At 41.7% G+C, this 21,874-nt stretch overlaps 1 protein-coding gene across 2 annotated transcripts; it reads right to left on the reverse strand.

Annotated features, from left to right (window-relative positions):
- Positions 1 to 2,378: 2,378 nt before the first annotated feature.
- On the reverse strand, positions 2,379 to 14,068 carry LOC112245504 (protein phosphatase 1 regulatory subunit 12C). Of its 2 annotated transcripts, none has more exons than XM_024413625.2 (20): positions 13,691 to 14,068; positions 12,964 to 13,138; positions 12,722 to 12,852; positions 12,312 to 12,430; positions 11,864 to 12,023; positions 11,510 to 11,654; positions 11,082 to 11,156; positions 10,690 to 10,769; positions 9,550 to 9,659; positions 9,315 to 9,379; positions 8,898 to 9,031; positions 7,712 to 7,799; positions 7,465 to 7,582; positions 6,213 to 6,322; positions 5,304 to 5,368; positions 5,177 to 5,216; positions 4,823 to 4,927; positions 4,327 to 4,377; positions 4,090 to 4,140; positions 2,379 to 3,620 (listed from the first exon to the last, which is right to left on the reverse strand). In XM_024413625.2, the coding sequence occupies exons 1-20, from the start codon at positions 13,912 to 13,914 to the stop codon at positions 3,534 to 3,536; spliced, it is 2,133 nt and encodes a 710-aa protein (XP_024269393.1). In that variant the 5' UTR covers positions 13,915 to 14,068; the 3' UTR covers positions 2,379 to 3,533. The 2 variants fall into 2 exon arrangements, with proteins under 2 accessions (XP_024269393.1, XP_024269394.1); XM_024413626.2 differs by having other exon boundaries at positions 8,898 to 9,028; positions 13,691 to 14,067.
- Between the last annotated feature and the right edge of the window lie 7,806 nt (positions 14,069 to 21,874).

The following is a 21,874-nucleotide window of genomic DNA, read 5'->3' on the forward strand; positions in this document are numbered from 1 at the left end:
TAGTGCACTAACAGATGGTGCATGCCTTGGGCTGTATGTTGTGTATTTGATGTGGTGCTTGCCATCAGGTAGACTCACTCAAGGGCATATTGTACTATCAACTGTTCCACCATCTTAATCGCTTTGCTAGTTGAGATTCTCCCTGTCGTCTTTACACACATGCTGCTCCCGCCCTGAACTCAACCTCCACTAGTAAACACAAGTTAACATGGTAGTTAGAATGAGAATAGAATACACCACCTAGAATTTACCAATTTGTTTTTTTCCCTTGCCCACCCCAGCAAGCCACTTCATCATTATTGTTATTATCATTGTTATTATCATTATTGTTCATCCTTAGCCATGAGGCCTTATCGTCGACTTTGGTTGCGTGAAAAAGAGACATGATTATTATTATTTTTTTGCCTTAATGTACATCAATCCCCAGTCAGATTTCCCTCCTCCCCACCTCACTCACATGTTGTTATAAACCTTAGGGCCTGCTGTCAGAGGTCAAAGGTGATGACAAGTACCAGAGAAGGCACAGGAGTAGAGAATGACTCACCGTCTGCTGCTGGAGACATTGACGGTGTTTCGGCTCTCATTAGGAACAGGAGCTGGTAGGGTTAAGATGTACACCTCCACAGTCAGGCCCCAGCCTTTGCCCAATGACCTGTTGATGGAAGAACGGTCAAGTTTGCACAGAGTAGGATGTGCTAGCAGAAAATGTGTGATACTGTTTGAGTATGTTAAGAGGGAGGGATTTTGGATCAGAAAGGGGAATTGACATGTACTGTACCCTAAGCATATGGATGTAAAAGTGTTTCAGATATTCTGCTTTTCCATACATTCCTTCACACTTTGTACAGTTTCAATGCTGGCATGCTGGTGGGGTTGTATGCATATTTGATCATTTGTGATTGCTCTTCATGGACAATAAAGATGTTGCTCAACTTGGCCTGTTGTGTACGGAGTGTCTCTGGTTTTCAAAGTTTATTTGTGGGTAAAATAAGTAAAACCATTATTTCCAGTCTTGATCTATTCAGCAATCACATTTTACAACTTCTCAAGATTTCTACTAGTCACATTTTTAGACTAGTGGCCAGTCTTACATTTTGAGAACCCTACCCAAGGTATAACAAAGCATAACCATGTTTTTCCATATCTCTAAGGTCTCCCATATATGGATGGTTGTATACAAAAGTCTTATTGTGAAAGTGGTTAAATTGATAGATATGGTGACACACACCCTTAACTCAACTGGTGGGGAATGGGCCACCCAAGTTCATTTATGATGAATGAACTTAACTTTTTGGTAACTGCTTGTCATTCAGTTCTGTTATGGTTCAGTCTGACAAAAATGTATAGTGTGGCCAGACACTGAAGGTCCCTCTGTGAATTTGATATGTTTAGGCCTTACTCTTGCAATTACGTTAGAGGGTCCTCCTAGATTTGACTCCATATCCAATATGGCTACCATATTACCATTAAATTGTGGTTTTATTACATGTATTAAATGACACGTTTTAGATTTTTGTACTGTATTATGACCTGTACTCAAGACCTCTTTACAGACCTGGTGCCAGGTTTTTTTTTTTGGGGGGGGTTAGTGATGAATTTAGGCTACAAGATAGATAGGGTAATTCACCTATTTTAAACAGCCTATGTGAATGCAACAATACACACAGCTCTCTTACCAAAAGAATGCAAAAGGAATGATTAAAGTAGTCACCTAGTTATTCATACATGCAAACAAAAATAGGGCCCAATTCTGACCCATGTTTAGCATGTGGAAATTGAACATAAGCTGATGAAAAATATGAACACAACATGCAACAATTTTAATATAAGGAAATCAGTCAATTGGAATAAATGCAATAGGCACTAATCTATGGATTTCACATGACTTGGTCACAGATACCATTAAAGGTAGGGAGAAAACCAGTCAGTATCAGTATCTGGTGTGACCACACATCTCCTTCACATAGAGTTGATCAGGCTGTTGACTGTAACATGTGGAATGTTGTCCCACGCCTCTTCAATGGCAACTATGAGGTTGGAATAATACTGTGAAATTGCAAAAACGATAATGCCCTTTTAGTGTAAGAGCTGCTTGAAAAGACAGCCTAAAACTTCAGCCTGTTTTGGTGGGATGGAGTTTAGGCCTGCCCGATGACATCACCAGGTGGTTAAATGAGTTTAATAGACCAATGAGAGAGTTCTAAACCTTTAGTTTTCAGTCGCCCCCTCCCCACTCAGATCACTCCCAGACAGTCCGAGCAAAATTCTTGCTTGACTATCGCTCTTCGATAAGCGGTTTCTTTTTAACCATTTTAATTGAAAAAAACAATCACACTAAGGTACTTTGTTACCCAAAAATGATTTGATATTGAGATAAAAACAGCTGCATTGGATCTTTAATGAAAAGCACAATATAAATAAAATGAGCATTGACTTCCACATGCAGTGCTTCCCTAATGTCGCCACTAGGTAAGGTGTTGATCGTGAGTTTTATTCTCTTCCCCTCACAGGAACTGTGAGATGGCGAGCTTAATTTACCATACTGTATTTTTATTTTTGACGTTGTGTAAATATTAATTACAAATATATATAGAAAGGCACATTGTCAAAATACAATTTGGCATGCATTTAAAATGGAGTAAACCTTCAAAAGACTTGACCCATCTTGCCTGTCTACTAACTAACAGGTCTCCGTCACAGTATGAGCACCCAGCATCTCCGTCCTTTTCTAAACAGACCATTACTAAGTCACTGGATGAGGAGAGGGCCCCTGTACATAAATATACACATAAATATACATTCAAAAAAAAAATTAACATGCGCATACAGTTTGGTCCAACTTTAACAGTAGTCAGCTCAAATACAGTATTGACCCAGACTCATCCTGAGAGAGACAAACCAATCACTTCACCTTTCCCCCCAAACAACATGCCAAACAAGCCGGAAATGGGAGTTTGTATTTTTGGCACATTTTTGTGGAATATGCATGTCAAAACCTAATAACAACCTTCTCCGCCTCTCCTCAGAACTGAAGCACCTGACGTTGGCATCGCCCCCCAGTCCTGTTTAGGTGTCTAGTGGTATGTACTCTGAAGTAAAATCATGTTGTTATCGTAAGCGTGCACTTTGCATGGTTATTAAAATATATCTTAAAAACACATGTATCCTTAAACAAGGTAACGCAGAAGCGAAGCACAAAATATTTAGGGTCAAAAAAACAAAATATCAACTTTAAGAATTTGAACAGGAACACCGTACAGTACCCTGTGAATCCATAGGAGGTGCAGTTCAGCTTGTTATACAGTAGATCGAGTCATGAGTGAAGACAAACCAAAGGCGCATGATAACCCTGCAAAAACTATTCTTTCCAGTTATAAATCCAAAAATGTCATTGAACAAATGCATTGTTGGTCTTCTATCAGAGCAGAACGCAGTTTATTCTGGGTTTTGTTCCCGGTATGTGCCTTGTGAGTTGGGCAAGAGACAGGAACATTTTAACACTTTTCTCCATATTGAGGTTTGGGAGAGGAGGCTCATTTGGAAAGTTTGCTGATGACACGGATGAGAGCGGCATTCTCGTCCTTTAGCCTCTGGTTGTCTGCTCGGAGATCCACCAGCACCTGGAAATACACGATAACACAGGAAGGGAGACAAAACAACATCAGGGCAAATAGGTTGTTTTTCTCTTCTTTGTCATCATGATCAGTTGATGGAAATCTATTGGTTGTTGTATGTTACAGATAATGCAATGTAGAACGATACAGAATAAAACCATATTCTCAGAACATGATTTTTATTTGACATAGTGTTTGGGGTAGATTCGTTAGTGTGTGTAATTTGGAGTTAGTTTGAGTACTTTTATGTGGTTAATGTTTTTGATGGTTTATTTTGGGTGGTAGTATGTGGTTAGTATGTTGTTGTTTTTGGTTGTTGAATAGTTTGGGGTAGCTTATGGTTAGTGTTTTGGGCAGTTAGTAGGATCTCTTAGCACATAATCAACGCTAATAATTCTGCAGGTTATTTCAAGTCTGAACAGACACGATAGGCGTTAAATAGGCTAGCCCCGGTGGCGAAACAATTCCCTTCTACCTTCAGCTCATCCTCCAGTTCCACTGCTTTTCTCTGGAGTGCTCTCTTCTCCTGCGAGTAAAACAGACTGATTTTATAACTCACTCCCACATAGGTATGGAGCCTTTATGGCTAATGACATGAGGTTACATTCCATTTGATCTCAATTGATCCAATAAATAAATCATTTCCTGAATTGGGATGCTAAAAGTGAAATGGACCCGAAAACATGAACACACAGTTTAAGCGGGGACTCACAAATCTCTCCAGTTCCAGCAGGGCCGGCCTCTCTGTGTTGCTCTCTTGACTCTGCAATGGAGACACAGACACAACAGGGCCAGTGATTGACGTGCACGGCTCAGCACAGAAGCCGAGCGGTATAATGCCGACACATTGTGCGTGCTATAATCTGGAATCCATCGGTGCTCCTATGTTCCTATGTATTGTTTGTCTTACACCAACGTAACTTCCCTTTCACACTGTCAAGAGTCAGACACAGAACACCGTCAGGACCCGCCTCCCTGACACGACTGACAGTGTCCCAATACTCTTTGTCTCCCTCCTTTCCACTGCATACGTGGATCTAATATATTGAAACGGAATACCTGATAATCATATCCAGACTTATCTGTAGTTCCCTATCTGTAGTTATGAGCGAGAGAAGACAAGGAAAAGAGTCATGGCACATGGCTTTGCTATACACCATGGATCTTGACCCATGGCCATCAACATCCAGACAGGATCATATCCTCACCTGTCGGAGTCTCTCCAGCTCCACTTTGCTCTGGCTGAGCAGCAGCGCCGTCTCCTGCAGCTTGTCTTTGAGCAGGCCGTTCTCCTGCAGCACCGACCTGTACAGCTAGGGGGCGACACCAAACAGGGATTCGGTCAAAGGCAGAGGACAGCAGCCTGGATATAGCCTAGCCACTGCAGTTCTAAATAGATTCAGTTTAAGTGGTTTAAACACCTATTTCACAGTTAGTCAGCTGCATCCATTCATTCCCCTCAGAGCATGTTTTTCTCTCACTTATTAAAACCTTAGCTACCATCTTTCAAGTGCCTGAAGAATGTGTATTTAAATCACTGGGAGTCGTCAACAATACCATACCATTTTGTAGTCTGGTGAAGAATCTCCCAACTGAGGCTCACTGCAAATATAGGAGTACATGATTTACTCAATATAAAAGAGGTTTAGTAATTCAGTATACTGTAGTATAGAAATGTAAAACACTTACCTGGGTGAACTATGACGGTGGTTTTCATCCTGTTGGGCTTCATCCATTGCATCCAAATGTTCATTCTTATAAAAAAAAATATATATAAATACATATACAAATGGTACGTTTGACATCGACCACTAATATTGTACCAGGCATTGTAATACAAGACCACTTTTGTGATAAAGAATCGGATTACAACATTTTGTGTGTGTGTGTGTGTCTGTGGGGGGGGGTCCTATCATTCAGGCCTACATTATAAAGCAGTCAAAATACAGAAATATAGCAATTACACAACTGAAAAGAGGAAAAAAGAACATTTCAGGTCGGGTATGGGGTTCCTGTTCTGAGTATGAGGTTACGAAATACTGTGTCATTTCCTCTTTGACTTTGTAGGACATAACATTTACTTTGTACTTGTGGCATGTTGGATGTAGACAAGAAAGAGTGATATTGGTTGAGTCAAATTAAAGTTCAATCAGTTTATACAAAGAGGAAATGGTCAAACGATTAGAACAAAAAGACTTCAAAAGCTCTCGCACAAATACTATTTATTTGTTTCATATATTGTTTTTAACCTTTGTTTAACCAGGAAGGGCTCATTGAGATTAAAATATATTTTTCAAGAGCGCCCTGGCCAAGATAGGCAGCTCCAAGTCATTACAAAAAAAAATACAGACAGACAACATGAAAAACTTACAAGTAATCTAGTAAAAACCATTGAATTCACAAGAGTATAAAACAGCAAATTAAAAACATTGACAGGCCAGGGAATCAGCCTCAAAATCCTTCATCAGTGATTTAAAAACACCAATCGGGACAAGTTCTTCCAGTTTAAAAGTATTCTGTAAGGTGTTCCAAGACGATGGCCAGAGTACATAAAAGCCCTTTCACTATGAATATGTATGAAGGGGTTCCTCCGCTTACCCCTAGCTGAACCACCCCGGTGGAGCGTCTCTCTCTCCTTCCCTTCCGTCGGTCCCTCACTCCTAGCCGCGTCTCTCCCTCGGACCCGACCTCCTTCACTGGGTCGGTGTCTACAATTACAATAGGAACAGAATGACATTGCTAGATCACGAAGGCATTTCAACAGCGCGGCTCGAAACTAACTTTTTCCACCGGTGGCACTGGCGCTACCAACTTGACGGCACCAGCACGTGATACGGTCGCACCAATGTCATGCCGCTGCGTGCCGATAATGACCCGACCTTTGTCTCATAATGTGCCTGCATTCCATACAGAACCAGGCTAATAACGACTAGTCGTCTTTTACGTTAGCATGCCCTTGCAGTGTTTGGCATTCAGATGAATTTGCCAGTGGCACACTGAGAAAATAAATTACAATTTTTAAAGGAACTGTTTGACTTTGTCTTAGCTAGCTAGGTCTTTTATTTTGTCTAAATTTGCACTAAGAATGGCATAATCAAGTTATGCCAACTTAAAGTTACTGGCCTGAATGAAAAGAATGCTGGCCAAGGAAAGCAGACAATGCGGCAATCATTTCAAATGTTATGTTTAATTGGCAGGCTGCGTAAGTGGTCTACAGCAGAGCTCTCTAACCCGGTTCCTGGAGAGCTACCGTCCTGTAGGTTTTCGCATCGCAAGAGACCATTGTGTTGGGCTAGCGGTGTTTTTGTGCGGTACAATGTAGGCTACACGTGATGGAAGAGTTTGATAAACAAATGCCCTGCAATTGTCAAATCATCAAGATATCATTCAGCCAGGTATTTATTGGCAGGGTTTTTTGGGAAAGCCTTTAGAAATGTGCGCATGACTCAATTTTGCATCGCAAAGATTAAACAGAGACTTCGGACCAAACTTTATGAATACCTGGTCTGCATATCCATTGTTGCTAACATTTAGAATATTTTTTTTAAAGCATAAAATTGTGAACCAAAAAGTAACGTGCCCAGGAGAAAACATATATTAAAATCACTGGCACCCTAGCATCAAATTAAAAATGTGTGTTGCACTGCCAAGTCATACGAGTTTTGGTTGCAATTTTGAGCCTTTAACAGACACTAAGGCAAGGCCAGGGCATGCATCTGATATTGCCAACTTGATGTTTTCATGACATTAAAATACTTTTAAAACTAGGATTCATAATCCTGTCTTCCTGAATGGCATTACTATTAATACATGAAAACAGCACATTTTTTCCCACCACAGTCCCACTCACCTCTCTCAGCAGGTGTTATGGTGACTATAGGGCTGACATGCAGGATGTTGCTAGGTGGTGGATCAGCCGGTTTGGCTACGCTCTTCTCTGCCTCCTTCAAGTCAGTGAGCGTCACACCCTGTCACAGGAAACGAGCAAAAAAAGTAATGTTTATTATTTATGCTGAAAGGTGGTCAGTTATGGTGACAAGATCCATTTGAAGTCCTCTGTAAGAGATGTAAAGAGATGGTTTATTGTGGCCAGTTACCTGTGTGGAGCGGCGAGACTGGCGCATGAGGCGTGATCGTGCCTTCCTCTGAGACTCAGACTCCTCGTCTCTTACTGGGGCCTGGAACCTGAGGGGCAAACATCCACACAGCTCCATTAGAACCCTTAGATTCACAATGCTCCAAAAAAGAACCCATCCACACAGCTCCATTAGAACCCATAGATTCACAATGCTCCAAAAAAGAACCCATCCACACAGCTCCATTAGAACCCATAGATTCAGAGCCGTAACCCGGGTTGGAGTTTCAGTGAAAAGGGGCGAAATATGAGAAATGATTCATACCGACACGTAGCCGTATATTCATTATGCTCCATAAGAACCCATCCACACAGCTCCATTAGAAGCCGTATATTCATTATGCTCCATAAGAACCCATCCACACAGCTCCATTAGAAGCCGTATATTCATTATGCTCCATAAGAACCCATCCACACAGCTCCATTAGAAGCCGTATATTCATTATGCTCCATAAGAACCCATCCACACAGCTCCATTAGAAGCCGTATATTCATTATGCTCCATAAGAACCCATCCACACAGCTCCATTAGAAGCCGTATATTCATTATGCTCCATAAGAACCCATCCACACAGCTCCATTAGAAACCGTATATTCATTATGCTCCATAAGAACACATCTTTCGGATGGGACGTTAAACGGGTGTCCTGACTCTCTGAGGTCATTAAAGATCCCATGGCACTTATCGTAAGACTAGGGGGTGTTAACCCCGGTGTCCTGGCTAAATTCCCAATCTGGCCCTCAAACCATCACGGTCACCTAATAATCCCCAGTTTACAATTGGCTCATTCATCCCCCTCCTCTACCCCTGTAACTATTCCCCAGGTCGTTGCTGCAAATGAGAACGTGTTCTCAGTCAACTTACCTGGTAAAATAATGGAAAAATAAAAATAAATAAATCCTTACAGCTCCGTAAAAGCACATCCACTTCATTTAGAGCAGAAGAGACACACTCCTCTGCTAGAACACATTGACAGTGCTTTAACAACTGCCTGTGTTGAGCGTCTCTCAGCGTCTCTCATCACCCCTACCTTTTTATGTGCCACACCCTGCCTCCTGCTACACCAACTACTCAGTCATCTTCCCTATAGTTGTGCCAGGCCACTAAGCTTTAAATGTGTGTTTACTGTGTGTCGTGTGTCTCTTACTTCCGTCTGTCTGGGTTGGTGTTGTTGGGACTATCGGCCAGGGGTTCTTTCCTCTGGGGGGTGGGCTGGACCCGGGCTGTACGACTGGCTCTGTCCTGGTCCCGCTCCTCCACATCCTTCTCTTCTGGAGTCTGCTGGACCACAGGCAAGACAGAACCACAGACAAGACAGGACCACAGACAAGACAGGACCACATTAATACAGGGGAATAATAACACTCCTCTTGAACCTAATCGATTCATTGTTACTAGGCTGAGGAGTCACATTTTTCTTGACGTTCAAATGGAAAGGACATTTTGTGAACATCAACAGCGAAGATACGAAATAACAAATAACTAAGGGTGTAAAGCCCGACAGACCCAGGTAGACTACACAACATCGACAGTACAGCTTAAGATACATTGAGACATGGCTTACCTTCTCAGCAGGGCTGACGGTGGAGGTGGCACTCTCTGTGTCTGGACTGGATAGAGTGGAGCTTTCTAAGACAGACAGACAGGAGGTATACTCTGGTCAGTGGGTATTCATGACTGGGTACTCAAAATTGCCATACCACTTGACCGGAGCATTTTAAAATGTGAACATGTACTTCAATAAGTCTTCATGAAATGAGATATGTCTGTGTGTGTGTGTGACCAGCCATATTATATACCAGGGCTGCTCTCTTTCTCCTCGCTGAGCTCCAGGCCTTCAGACCTCCTCTCTTTAGACTGGTCCTGCACGTTCATCTTCTCCTTACTGCTCATCCTGCACACGGAGGTCCTGAAACACACACAGATGATTATTATCAGCATTTCACAGGAATCGGCTGCATTCTGATTCTTTACCCTTCTCCCAAAGTGTGCTCTCGTGCTCTTGGTCCATACATGGGAGGAGATAATGATCGGAATGTAGCCATGAAATTCATTGGAGGAACGCATCCAGTTCTGACACTGTCCAACACAATCCTCCCTGCTATTATTGACAAGGAAGATGCCTTTTTCATAGTCAGCCATCTTTGTAAAATAACATTAGTCAATGAATAACTATCCAATTGAATCTCATCGAAATTTCTTATGAAGACAAAACCATCTTTCTGCACGAAAAAAAAATATATATATATATATATATATAAAAAATAATACTTGAGGCCAAGCCCACCACATTTACTCCAACTACAGTCTAACTGCAAAATAAATACTACAGATCAGAAGAGGAAAAGAAACTATAGAAAATAAGATGCAGTAGTAATAAGGCATATCTGTTGCTTGTTATCAGATGCATTAGTAATAAGGCATATCTGTTGTTTGTTATCAGATGCAGTAGTAATAAGGCATATCTGTTGTTTGTTATCAGATGCAGTAGTAATAAGGCATATCTGTTGTGTGTTATCAGATGCAGTAGTAATAAGGCATATCTGTTGTTTGTTATCAGATGCAGTAGTAATAAGGCATATCTGTTGTTTGTTATCAGATGCAGTAGTAATAAGGCATATCTGTTGTTTGTTATCAGATGCAGTAGTAATAAGGCATATCTGTTGTTTGTTATCAGATGCAGTAGTAATAAGGCATATCTGTTGTGTGTTATCAGATGCAGTAGTAATAAGGCATATCTGTTGTTTGTTATCAGATGCAGTAGTAATAAGGCATATCTGTTGTTTGTTATCAGATGCAGTAGTAATAAGGCATATCTGTTGTTTGTTATCAGATGCAGTAGTAATAAGGCATATCTGTTGTGTGTTATCAGATGCAGTAGTAATAAGGCATATCTGTTGTGTGTTATCAGATGCAGTAGTAATAAGGCATATACGGACCTCCGTCGTTTGTTATCAGCTTTTGCAGCAGTAGAGCCTGCAGGGTTCTGTCTGTCCACGATGGACTGCTCATTACGCCACTGTGAAGGGACACAGAAATATGACCACTGTCATTAGATAACACACATAATAATAATAATAATAATAATAGTGCAAGGCAAATATAGTAGCAAGAGTCATGACAGCATCACTCATCAGTAAGAGAAAAACTGGAAGACTGCCTTTTGCAGAACAGCCCAATATTACATGGCAAATATGGCAACAAGTCAAATGATACCCATTCTGAAAAGATGTGAAATCTACAATTAATTTTTCACAATCAGGCAGTTTTGTATTGGCCATCTAGAGAACTATTTTGCACACGAAGTGACAAAACAAAAGGGAAGTCTCACGTTGGCTTGTTTCTGTGACAGCTCCTCCAGCAGCGACACAACACTCTCATCAGCGACATCAAATGGAGTCTGACCCTGCAGGGTTGACGTTGCAAAATGAAAATAGGGCACAAAGGAAGCAGCAAGACTGTACGTGGCATCCCACTTCCTACCACATGACGATGCTATATTAGCCTAGCATTTCAAAAAGTAGTAACAAATACCACAGAGACTTGGTATACAAGCAGTCGGCAATATTTCGGAGGGACATCGAGCAATGTCTTGAGGAGGACGGGCTCATTGTTAATTGGCTGGAATAGAATAAATGGAACGGCATCAAACATATGGAAATCACGCTTGACTCCGTTCCATTAATTCCATTCATTACAATAAGCCTGTCCTCCGACAGCTCCTCCGGTATACATGTGTACGGCTCTAGTCTGTCTCACCCCATTGCTGCAGACCTCCATGTCACAGAGCTGTTCAGCCAGTATCCTGCAGGCATCTCCCTGCCCCCAGTGTGACGCTGCGTGGAGAGGCGTCCAGCCATCACAGTCCATCTCCGACACGTCCAGACCACACTGGCATAGCAGTCTGAACCACAACAACAGAGAGGTTTAGCACAGAGAACAAAGCAGAAAGCCTATGCAATTGAGTTCATTCATTTTATCTGTTTGTTTTTTAACAAGGCCCTGTTTCCCCATAAACTCAAAGAGTTATTGAGCTTGTCAGAGTGGCTGTGAGGGAGAGACAAGAAAAATAGGGTTTATTGAGAGAATTGGGACACGGTCATGGACACTCACTTGATGGCTTCCAGGTAGCCCTTGGCTGCAGCCACATGCAAGGGAGTGGCCCCAGTTTTGGGGTGCCGTAGTTCTGAGGGAGGCCCCTCTGTCAGCCAGGCTCTGGCGTCTTTCATGATCTGCTCCTCCTCCACCCGCTTAGCTGCCTCCACGTCCACCCCTGAGACGGGAATGAAATGTATAATCAACAACTCAACAAGAACGTGTAAAAAGTGGCAGTCAAGAAGCTTCTTCCTCTCTCAACTCCATTGAAAAAGGGAGAGCCTTATTCTTGTTTAGCTCAATATGGAACGTTGACAGCATCACAAGCCAAAAATTGGCTAAGAGTGTGCCCTGGCTTCGCTTCCTTCTCAGTACCAAAGTAAGTCTTTATAAATCAGACACCACAACACTTATCACCCTGAATCTCTCCTTTGTTTTCTCCCCGTGTTGGTAGCACCGTACTCACCTTGTCTCACTGTGTATTGGTGCAGGAGCGACTCAGTGGCCTCGTCTTCAGCTATATCTAGCGGGACGTCGCCATCGCAGTTCACAGCAGTGAGAGACGCACCCTGCTGCAAAAGGAAACTGAGATATGGAACGAGAGTTTGAAACCATCCACAACTGAGAAACAGGCCACATAATCAAGAGTAAACAAAAAGCAGTCGACCTGCTTTACAGGCCCTGCTGTACCAGACAACAATACAGCATTGTTGAATGGAGAAACATTGGCACAGGGAGGCTACGCTTAGGCTACAAAATCAGGTTAACTCAATTGCAACGACTGCCCAACACTATAACAGAGGAAGGTAGAAAGCTTTCATAGGTAGCCCCTATTCTATTGCCTGATGTTGAAGTGATATACTGTACTGTACATACTCAGTGATCTCCAGGTTCCCACAGGTGGCTGCCACATGCAGCGGAGTCCAGCCCTCACTGTCCACCTGGTTTATGTTGGCACCCCGAGCCAGGAGAAAGACCATCACCTCCATGCTCCCATCTATGCAAGCCTACAGTGAATGAGGAGAGAGGGTGATGATAATCAATGCTCCAGTATGACTTATAGGTTGTAGAGTCAATACACAGACACTACATTTGACTCATTTACCACAAGTCCTTACCTGGTGAAGAGCTGTGATTCCATCAGCATTGGCACAATTCACAACCTCTCCCTGGTAGTCTCCATTCTTGCCTTCTGTCTCTTTTGCATCTTTCAGCATCTCTTGGGCCTCATCTGTGTCACCACTGGCACAAGCTGCCAGGAACTCGGCAGCAGTATCAAACCGCACTCGCCTCCTACAGTCGAGGTCATCATTTAGGGACATTACTCAGGATATTAAAGTTAATATTTTACCAGCACTCCGCGGCAGCTATTCATATCTCATTATTTGCATACATGAAAGGCAGATCATATTCCCCTCCTCCAAATAGTCCATGTTAAACCCAGTGGTAGTCAACAACAGTGGTGGACTGTAGCTAACTGGATATGTAGTTAGCTAACTTAACTAGTTAGCCAGCAACATAGTTAACTGCCTTCCAAAAATGACTAGCCAGCCAATGTGGGTGTGTTAGCTACATATTCTGTCGAATAGTGTAGAGAACTGTTCTAAATCTACTAACGTTAATAGACAGTAGACAATGTATGCATGCATGTGCCATTGTTGTGATTGCAGACATAGATAGTTAGCGAGATAAACATTGAAGTATCAGTAAAGCTAGCTAGCAAGTGCCTAGCCCACGCACAGCATTCCTGAATAGCATCCGGTATAGTATTAGTACTAGCTAGCTAGCGATAACCTAGCTAGTTGGCTAGTTAGCTAGTAATGCATCAATCTGACAATACAGTACCTTCGTTTGAGTAGACGACTATTGGCTTCCCCGGTGGTCGATCCGCTTCCCTCCACATCCTGAGAATGGTCCTTTGAAACGGAGTTGTTTACGGCCTCCGAGCAGCCTGCATCCTCGACATCGCCCCGCCACCTTCGCCTGGGCACAGCCGGTTCTCTGTCGGTGCTTGAACCGGACCAGCGCTTCAGTTGTTCTTGCCGTTTATCCTTTGCTGTGTCCCCCATTATTATCCGACGAGGGCTTTATTCAATAAAATATATATTCGATAGAAAAGACACACCCTCCATGTGTATAGTTTCACTTCCTTATTCAAAGCACTGGGTGTGAAGCCAAAGATGGTGCATAAAATGAAGATGTCCCACTCCGGCCGTTAACCGTTAACCATTGAAAAAAATGTCACAGTTCCGGTCTACTTAAGGAGTAGGTTAGCTGACAACGAAAACGATGCGTGCTCTTCAATGGGGGCAGAAGTTAGTGTGTTGTTGTGATTCTGGTTGGCCAGATAGCAACAATGAGAAGAGGCAATCTTGGGCATTCGTAGGTGGCTCATTTCAGCTAGTTTAATCTTCTTCTTGATACAATGTCTTGTGTTGAGGTGTTTTGACTGATGCAATGTCTATGCTAATGTCACTAAAAATGTACTAGCTAACTAATGAACAATGTAACTATGTATTTGAGAGACAAGTGCTCATTGTGCAAATCTATTTATGTTTTCAATAAACATTGGAGACAAAATATAGTTTACATGTTGTCAACAATCTAAGCCAACCCTGTCTGTTTTGCCCAATAGTCCGCCACAGTGGACGGGTCATAATACCCATAAAACCTAGCGGTAAAATATGGAAATGGATTCATAAATTTTTCCCCATCATGAATTTTGCAAACACTTTAAAACAGTGTGTGTGTTTGGTGTACGCGTACCTTGCTGTGAGGTTTTGATAACCGTTTAACTCAAGGTGAGGTTTATCAATATATTTGCGTCAATATACTCTCACAAATTCAAAATGCTCATTCACAACAGAGAAGACCTCAGCAAGCGCAATCAGAGAGACCTGTGCTCAATCCATGATGAATACATTAATTGAATAAAGTGTTGCACTTCTTCCATCCTCTTTCTCTGTCTTAGTTAGCCACTGACTACACTTTATCTAGCTAGTTAGCAGAGCAGTAGATCAGAACATATTCTTGTATTATTTTACCTAGATAATTATTTGTACAGTATCTCGACTTTGATGTCTATTTCAGACCTTATGGCATTTTTCAAGGATAATCATAGAGCATTAAAAGGGGAGAAAACCACTATAAACCTGGCCATGTGGAGAAGTACAGCCAGCCAGAGTGAGGAACAACTTACCGGTTTGGTCAGGTCCATGAGGGATACAGTTTTATCCTGTGTCGGTGACTTAAGTTTGAGCATCTTAGCAATACAATATGTTTTATACTGTTGTCAACATTCCACACCGAAAGAGTTACTTAATCAATTATATAGTGCATTTGGAAAGTATTCAGACCCCTTTTTCCACATTTTGTTACATTACAGCCTTATTCTAAAAATGATTAAATTAATGTTTTCCCTCATCAATCAACACACAATACCCCATAATGACAAAGCGAAAACAGGTTTCTAGTATTTTGTGCACATTCTTTTTATCAAAAACAGAAATACCTTATTTACATAAGTATTCAGACCCTTTGCTAAGAGACTCAAAATGTATCTCAGGTGAATCCTGTTTCCATTGATCATCCTTGAAATGTTTCTACAAATTGATTGGAGTCCACCTGTGGTAAATTCAATTAATTGGAAAGGTACACACCTGTACCTGCACCTGCACCTGTAAGGTCCCACAGTGCATGTCAGAGCAAAAACCAAGCCATGAGGTTTGTCAGCATTGAAGGTCCCCGAGAACACAGTGGCCTCCATCATTCGTAAATGGAAGAAGTGTGGAACCACTCTTCCTAGAGCTGGCTGCCCAGCCAAACTGAGCAATCGGGAGAGAAGGGCTGACCAAGAACCTGATGGTCACTCTGACAGAGCTCTAGAGTTCCTCTGTGGAGATGGGAGAACCTTCCAGGACAACCATCTCTGCAGCACTCCACCAATCACGCCTTTATAGTAGAGTGGCTAGACTGAAGCCACTCCTCAGTAAAATGCCCATGACAGCTCGCTTGGAGTTTGCCAAAAGGTACCTAAAGACTCTCAGACCATGAGAAACAAGAGTCTCTGGTCTGATGAAACCAAGATTGAACTCTTTGGCCTAAATACCAAGTGCATGGTGTTGGCAGCATCATGCTGTGGGGATGTTTTTCAGAGGCAGGGACTGGGAGACTAGTCAGGAACAAGGGAAAGATGAACGGAACAAAATACAGAGAGATCCTTCATGAAAACCTGCTTCAGAGCGCTCAGGACCTCAGACTGGGTCGACGGTTCACCTTCTAACAGGACAACGACCCTAAACACACGGCCAAGACAGCGCAGGAGTGGCTTTGGGACAAGTCTCAATGGTCTTGAGTGGCCTAGCCAGAGCCCAGACTTGAATCTGATCAAACAGCTCTGGAGAGACCTGAAAATAGCTGTGCAGCGACTCTCACAAGCCAACCTGACAGAGCTTGAGAGGATTTGCAGAGAAGAATGGGAGAAACTCCCCAAATACAGGTGTGCCAAGCTTGTAGTATCAAATCCAAGAAGGCTCGAGACAGTAATCGCTGCCAAAGGTATTTCAACAAAGTACTGAGTAAAGGGTCTGAATACTTATGTAAATGTGATAAGTTTTTTTATATATACTTTTGCAGAAATTTCCAAAAACCTGTTTTTGCTTTGTCATTATGGGGTATTGTGTGTAGACTGATGAGAAGAAAAAAATACTTAATCAATTTTAGAATAAGGCTGTAATGTAACAAAATGTGAAGAAAAAAATCAAGGGGTCTGAATATTTTCCGAATGCACTGTATAACCATTAATCAGATTGCCCCAGATACCAGACTTAGGTGAGTGATAATTCAGTTCTAGAATGTTGTCATTGATGAGACTGAATCTAAAAATCTATTGACATCCAGAATTGACTTTGTTTAGATGACCTGTGTGTGTCATAGTTTCAGAACAAGAGACACATCTTCAAAGGCACAGTATGTATTCATTGGGAGTGGTACATGCATTCACATGGTCTTGATTCTGTCCACAAAAATGAAACGCTAATTATCTGTTAATGACACTATCATACAGAACCACAATTGTCTGTCTCAAGCTTCACATCTCACCAGGGCCATGATGACCTGGATGAGACTGCAGGATCGAGGCAAATGTAAGAATCTCTGGATTAACTGTGTAATGTTAACTACATTTAGTAATTCATAAATTAGCTAAAGTTGTTTAAATTGACAATTCTGTGAATTGTCTTGGGCAAGTTTTTAATTGAAAATGCCTGTTATCTAGCTAGGTAGCTCATGGTTAGTTAGTTAGCAACATTAGCCTGGCTAGATGGCTAATAGCAGTCTATTTGTATAGCCATTTAAATGCATGAGAAATTCATAAAAAACAGTTTCTTTCTTTGGCTTTTATAAACCAACAGTCTAGCTTGGTAGCAAACTTGGGGAAGCTATGGCTAGGCGTTCTTGATAATGTTCGTTTGTGTCTGTGGGTGAGGGGTGGGTAGCCTACTTCAAGTACTACTTGATTTGTAGCTACCCTAGCTAGCTGGATTATATTCATCTGGATTTTTGAGTGTTCAGAGATGGACTGATTCATCCTCTCGAGTCAAGAGTGTGTTTACTGCGGGAAAACATTGTTTGCTGTATGGGCATGGTTATGTCATCTTTATTTATGAATGGATGGTGGGAAAACGATTGTAACCATTTCCGTGTTTGACCACTAGGTTTTATGGGTATTATGACTCATACTGTGGTAGACCAATGCATTATGGTGCGTTCAAGACAACTGGGAACTCCGAAAAATACAAGGTGAAATCATGACGTCAGTGATCTTCAGGTCAGAAAGTTGGAGCTCTAGAAAGAGGCCAGAGTTCTCGAGTTGGAATTCCGAGTTGAATGACTGTTCAAAATGATTTTTCCCAGTTATTGCTATTTTTTTTTTCGCAAGTTCCCAGTTGTCTTGAACACACTGAAGTTGGAAGTCTGAGATTTCTGAGTGCCCAGTTGTTTTGAACGTGGCATTAGCAGTTGGGTCTGTATATAAACCCTGGCTTGCTGTTGCTATGTATTGGACAAGGAGAGAGACTTTGAAAGCACCGGTTAGCCATATTGGCACTCCTCAGAAGAAGCAGTCCTTCATAGGAATTCATTGAATTCTACAGTAATTTAATTTAATGGTTTAAGGACAAAATTACATGTAATTTAAATCAGAAAATATAATTTAAAAGTATGCATTAAGGTGTCTGTAATAGAATAAACATGGCAAAACAAATGTAGACATGAATAAATTCATTTCTATAGCTTCCAAAATATTTTTTACAATGGTGGTGGTGACAAGATGGTCTGGTCTGCTCCGCTAGTTAATTGACTATACAGCATATGAAACGGTGAAAAAAGGAGCGAGTGAGATGTTTTGCTTGCTCTTCCATCTCTAGTGACGCTACGGGATGTGTTCGAGAGCATCCCATCTGCGCAGTGCTGCGCAAGAGTTGTCTGACATCATAAACGATCTCTGTTTGCATTGTGCAGTGTTATAAGTTGTAGGTTTAAGGCAGCCCCACATCCCTTTCACTTCTGGTAAGAAAACTGCATATTGCACTACACTCAGGTGAGTATGTCCGAAACCAAGCCACCACTTTGCATTTAGGAAAGTGACATCTGCTGTGCTTTAGAATGACTTATAGTTCCAGAAGTAAGATTGCAACTTTTAAGGTTTGGGCCAATAAGGGGGACTCTGAAATTAAATTGACATGTCAGTCAGTGATCTTTGTCTGAATGAAAATTATTCTAACAGAATTTAAAATATATATATAAATCAGTAAATTAACATTACTTTTTGTATTATAATTGTTTTTGTTTGACTTGAAATGTTTTTTCCCAAACTTGAAATGTCTCTCAGAAGTTTTACGTTGCTCAGATTGTCTGGGTAAAAAAAAAAACAAGAAGACTAATACTTTTTCAAAGCTGTAACTCAATGTGACTGATTTTCACATTCTTTGCTTAGCTTGTAAACATTACAACATGAGCAAAGGAGCAAATTCCACTTTTCTGGTGGTGCTGTCAGCTTTGAATGTAATAAACAATCAATAAATCAAAGTCAAAGAAAAGAGGAACATTGTTACTTTTGTTAGTTATTTTGGCAGTAAATAAACATTCCTCTGTAGCCTATTGTATATCCATATTAATCATTTCATTTGGATATTTGATTGGATACAGTAACTCCGCTCGGTCTGAAACTTAACATGCATCGCATTCGGTACGGTTTTGGAAGCATAAGGACATTATCTTTCATATCAGAAAAAAATTAATCATTTTCAAAAAACGAAAGGTTAAATTGATACACACCTTGATAGGGTTAGTTTTCCCACATGGCCATATCTCAATGTTACAGCGCTTGTTTACGTAAAACAGACTGAAGACGAGACGACCACCTAATTTATCTATCTAGCTCCGAACACCCAGTAGTGGAAAAAGTACTCAATTCTTGTGCTTAAAAGTTGAGTAAAAATTACTCAAGAAAAAGTGAAAAATACTACTTGAGTAAAAGTATTTGGTTTTCAAATATACTTAAGTATCAAAAGTATTAAATCATTGCATATTCCTTATATTAAGCAAACAGCACAATTTTTTATTTGTATTTACTGATAGCCAGGGGCACACTCCAACACTCAAATTTTATTTGTCACAAGCGCCGAATACAACAGGTGTAGAACTTAGTGAAATGCTTACTTACAAGCCCCTAACCAACAATGCAGTTTAATATATATATTTTATACCTAAAATAATAAGAAATAAAGGTAAATAATTAAAGAGCAGCAGTAAAATACAGGGGGTACCGGTACAGAATCAATGTGCGGTTAGTCGAGGCAATATGTACATGCAGGTAGTTATTAAAGTGACTATGCATAGATAATAACAGAGTGTGTGTGGGGGGGGGGGGGCAATGCAAATATTCTGATTAGATGTTCAGCCTTATTTGATTAGATGTTCAGGAGTCTTATGGCTTGGGGAGAACAGTCTAGAAGCTGGAGTTTAGAAGCCTGGTGAGAGGTCCTGGAGACTTGGCCCCAGTGATGTACCGATTACGTAGTGACTCCGAGACAGCAGTTGCCATACCAGACAGTGATGCAATGAGTCAGGATGCTCTCGATGGTGCAGCTGTAGAACCTTTTGAGGATCTGAGGACCCATGCCAAATCTTTTCAGTCTCCTGAGGGGGAATAGGTTTTGTCGTGCCCTCTTCACGACTGTCTTGGTGTGCTTGGACCATGTTAGTTTGTTGGTGACGTGGACACCAAGGAAGCTCTCAACCTGGTCCACTACTGCCCCGTCGATGAGAATGGGGGCATGCTCGGTCCTCCTTTTCCTTTAGTCCACAATCATCTCCTTTGTCTTGATCACATTGAGGGAGAGGTTGTTGTCCTGCCACCACACAGCCAGGTCTCTGACCTCCTCCCTATAGGCTGTCTCGTTGTTGTTGGTGATCAGGTTGTGTCATCGGCAAACTTAATGATGGTGTTGGCGTCGTGCCTGGCCGTGCAGTCATGAGTGAACAGGAGGGGACTGAGCACACACCCCTGAGGGGCCTCCGTGTTGAGGATCAGTGTGACGGATGTGTTGTTACCTACCCTTACCACCTGGGGGGCGGCCCGTCAGGAATTCCACGATCCAGTTGCAGAGGGTGGTGTTTAGTCCCAGGGTCCTTAGCTTAGTGATGAGCTTTGAGGGCACTATGGTGTTGAACGCTGAGCTGTAGTCAATGAATAGCATTCTAACATGGGTGTTCCTTAGTGCAATAGTGATGCAAATTGGAGTGGGTCTGGGATAATGGTGTTTATGTGAGCCATGACCAGTCTTTCAAAGCACTTCACGGCTACAGGCGTGAGTGCTATGGGTCGGTAGTCATTTAGGCAGGTTATCTTAGTGTTCTTGGCCACAGGGACTATGGTGGTCTGCTTGAAACATGTTGGTATTTGACTCAGACAGGGAGAGGTCGGAAATGTCAGTGAAGACATTTGGTCAGCGCATGCTCGGAGTACACAAAGTAATTTAGCTCATCTGGTAGGCTCGTGTCACTGGGCAGCTCTTGGCTGTGCTTCCCTTTGTCTGTAATAGTTTGCAAGCCCTGCCATATCCGACAAGCGCCGGAACCGGTGTAGTACGATTCGATCTTAGTCCTGTATTGACTCTTTGCCTGTTTGATGATTCGTCTGAGGGCATAGCGGGATTTCTTATAAGCTTCCGGGTTAGCGTTCCGCTCCTTGAAAGCGGCAGCTCTACCCTTTAGCTCAGTGCGGATGTTGCCTGTAAACCATGGCTTCATTTACAGATATCATTTACAAACAAAGCATTTGTGTTTAGTGAGTCTGTCAGATCAGAGACAGTCGGGATGACCAGGGATGTTCTCTTGATAAGTGCGTAAATTGGACCATTTTCCTGTCCTGCTAAGCATTCAAAATGAAAATGTATGGAGTAAAAAGTACATTATTTTCTTTAGGAATGTAGTAAAGTACAAGTTGTCAAAAATCTAAATAGTAAAGTACAGAAGAAAACTACTTAAGTAGTACTTTAAAGTATTTTTTACTTAAGTACTTTACACCACTGCGAACGCCTGTGTGTAAGCATAACTTGGAAAGTGTAGTTTTGTTGGATGAAGGCACCCCATAGCTGTATTGATCTACGCAAAACTGCTACAGTAAGTTTTTTTTTTTATTTGAATGATTCTTTCTCGCTGATGAAAGATCAGGGTCATATGTTTCGAAATCCGAATCGCAAGCTATGATTATTGACATTTCTAAACATTAAATCACAGCGTCAGGATTGTAGTTCACGAGGCAGTCATGGGTGACGCTAATGGCTGAGAACTGTGGGGAGAAGGCAGAATGCTGCCTAAAATTTGAGAGCTAAAAGTATCTTAACCTTTAACATACACGTATTAGTCGGAATTTGTAAACTGACATTTCCGACTTGCCAACTGGTTGCATTTATACAGGTCATATTTTTTTGTACAACATTTTACACACATATAAACAACATAAAA

The sequence above is a fragment of the Oncorhynchus tshawytscha genome, linkage group LG32 (genome assembly GCF_018296145.1).
Source record: "Oncorhynchus tshawytscha isolate Ot180627B linkage group LG32, Otsh_v2.0, whole genome shotgun sequence".
Taxonomy (NCBI): Eukaryota; Metazoa; Chordata; class Actinopteri; order Salmoniformes; family Salmonidae; genus Oncorhynchus; species Oncorhynchus tshawytscha.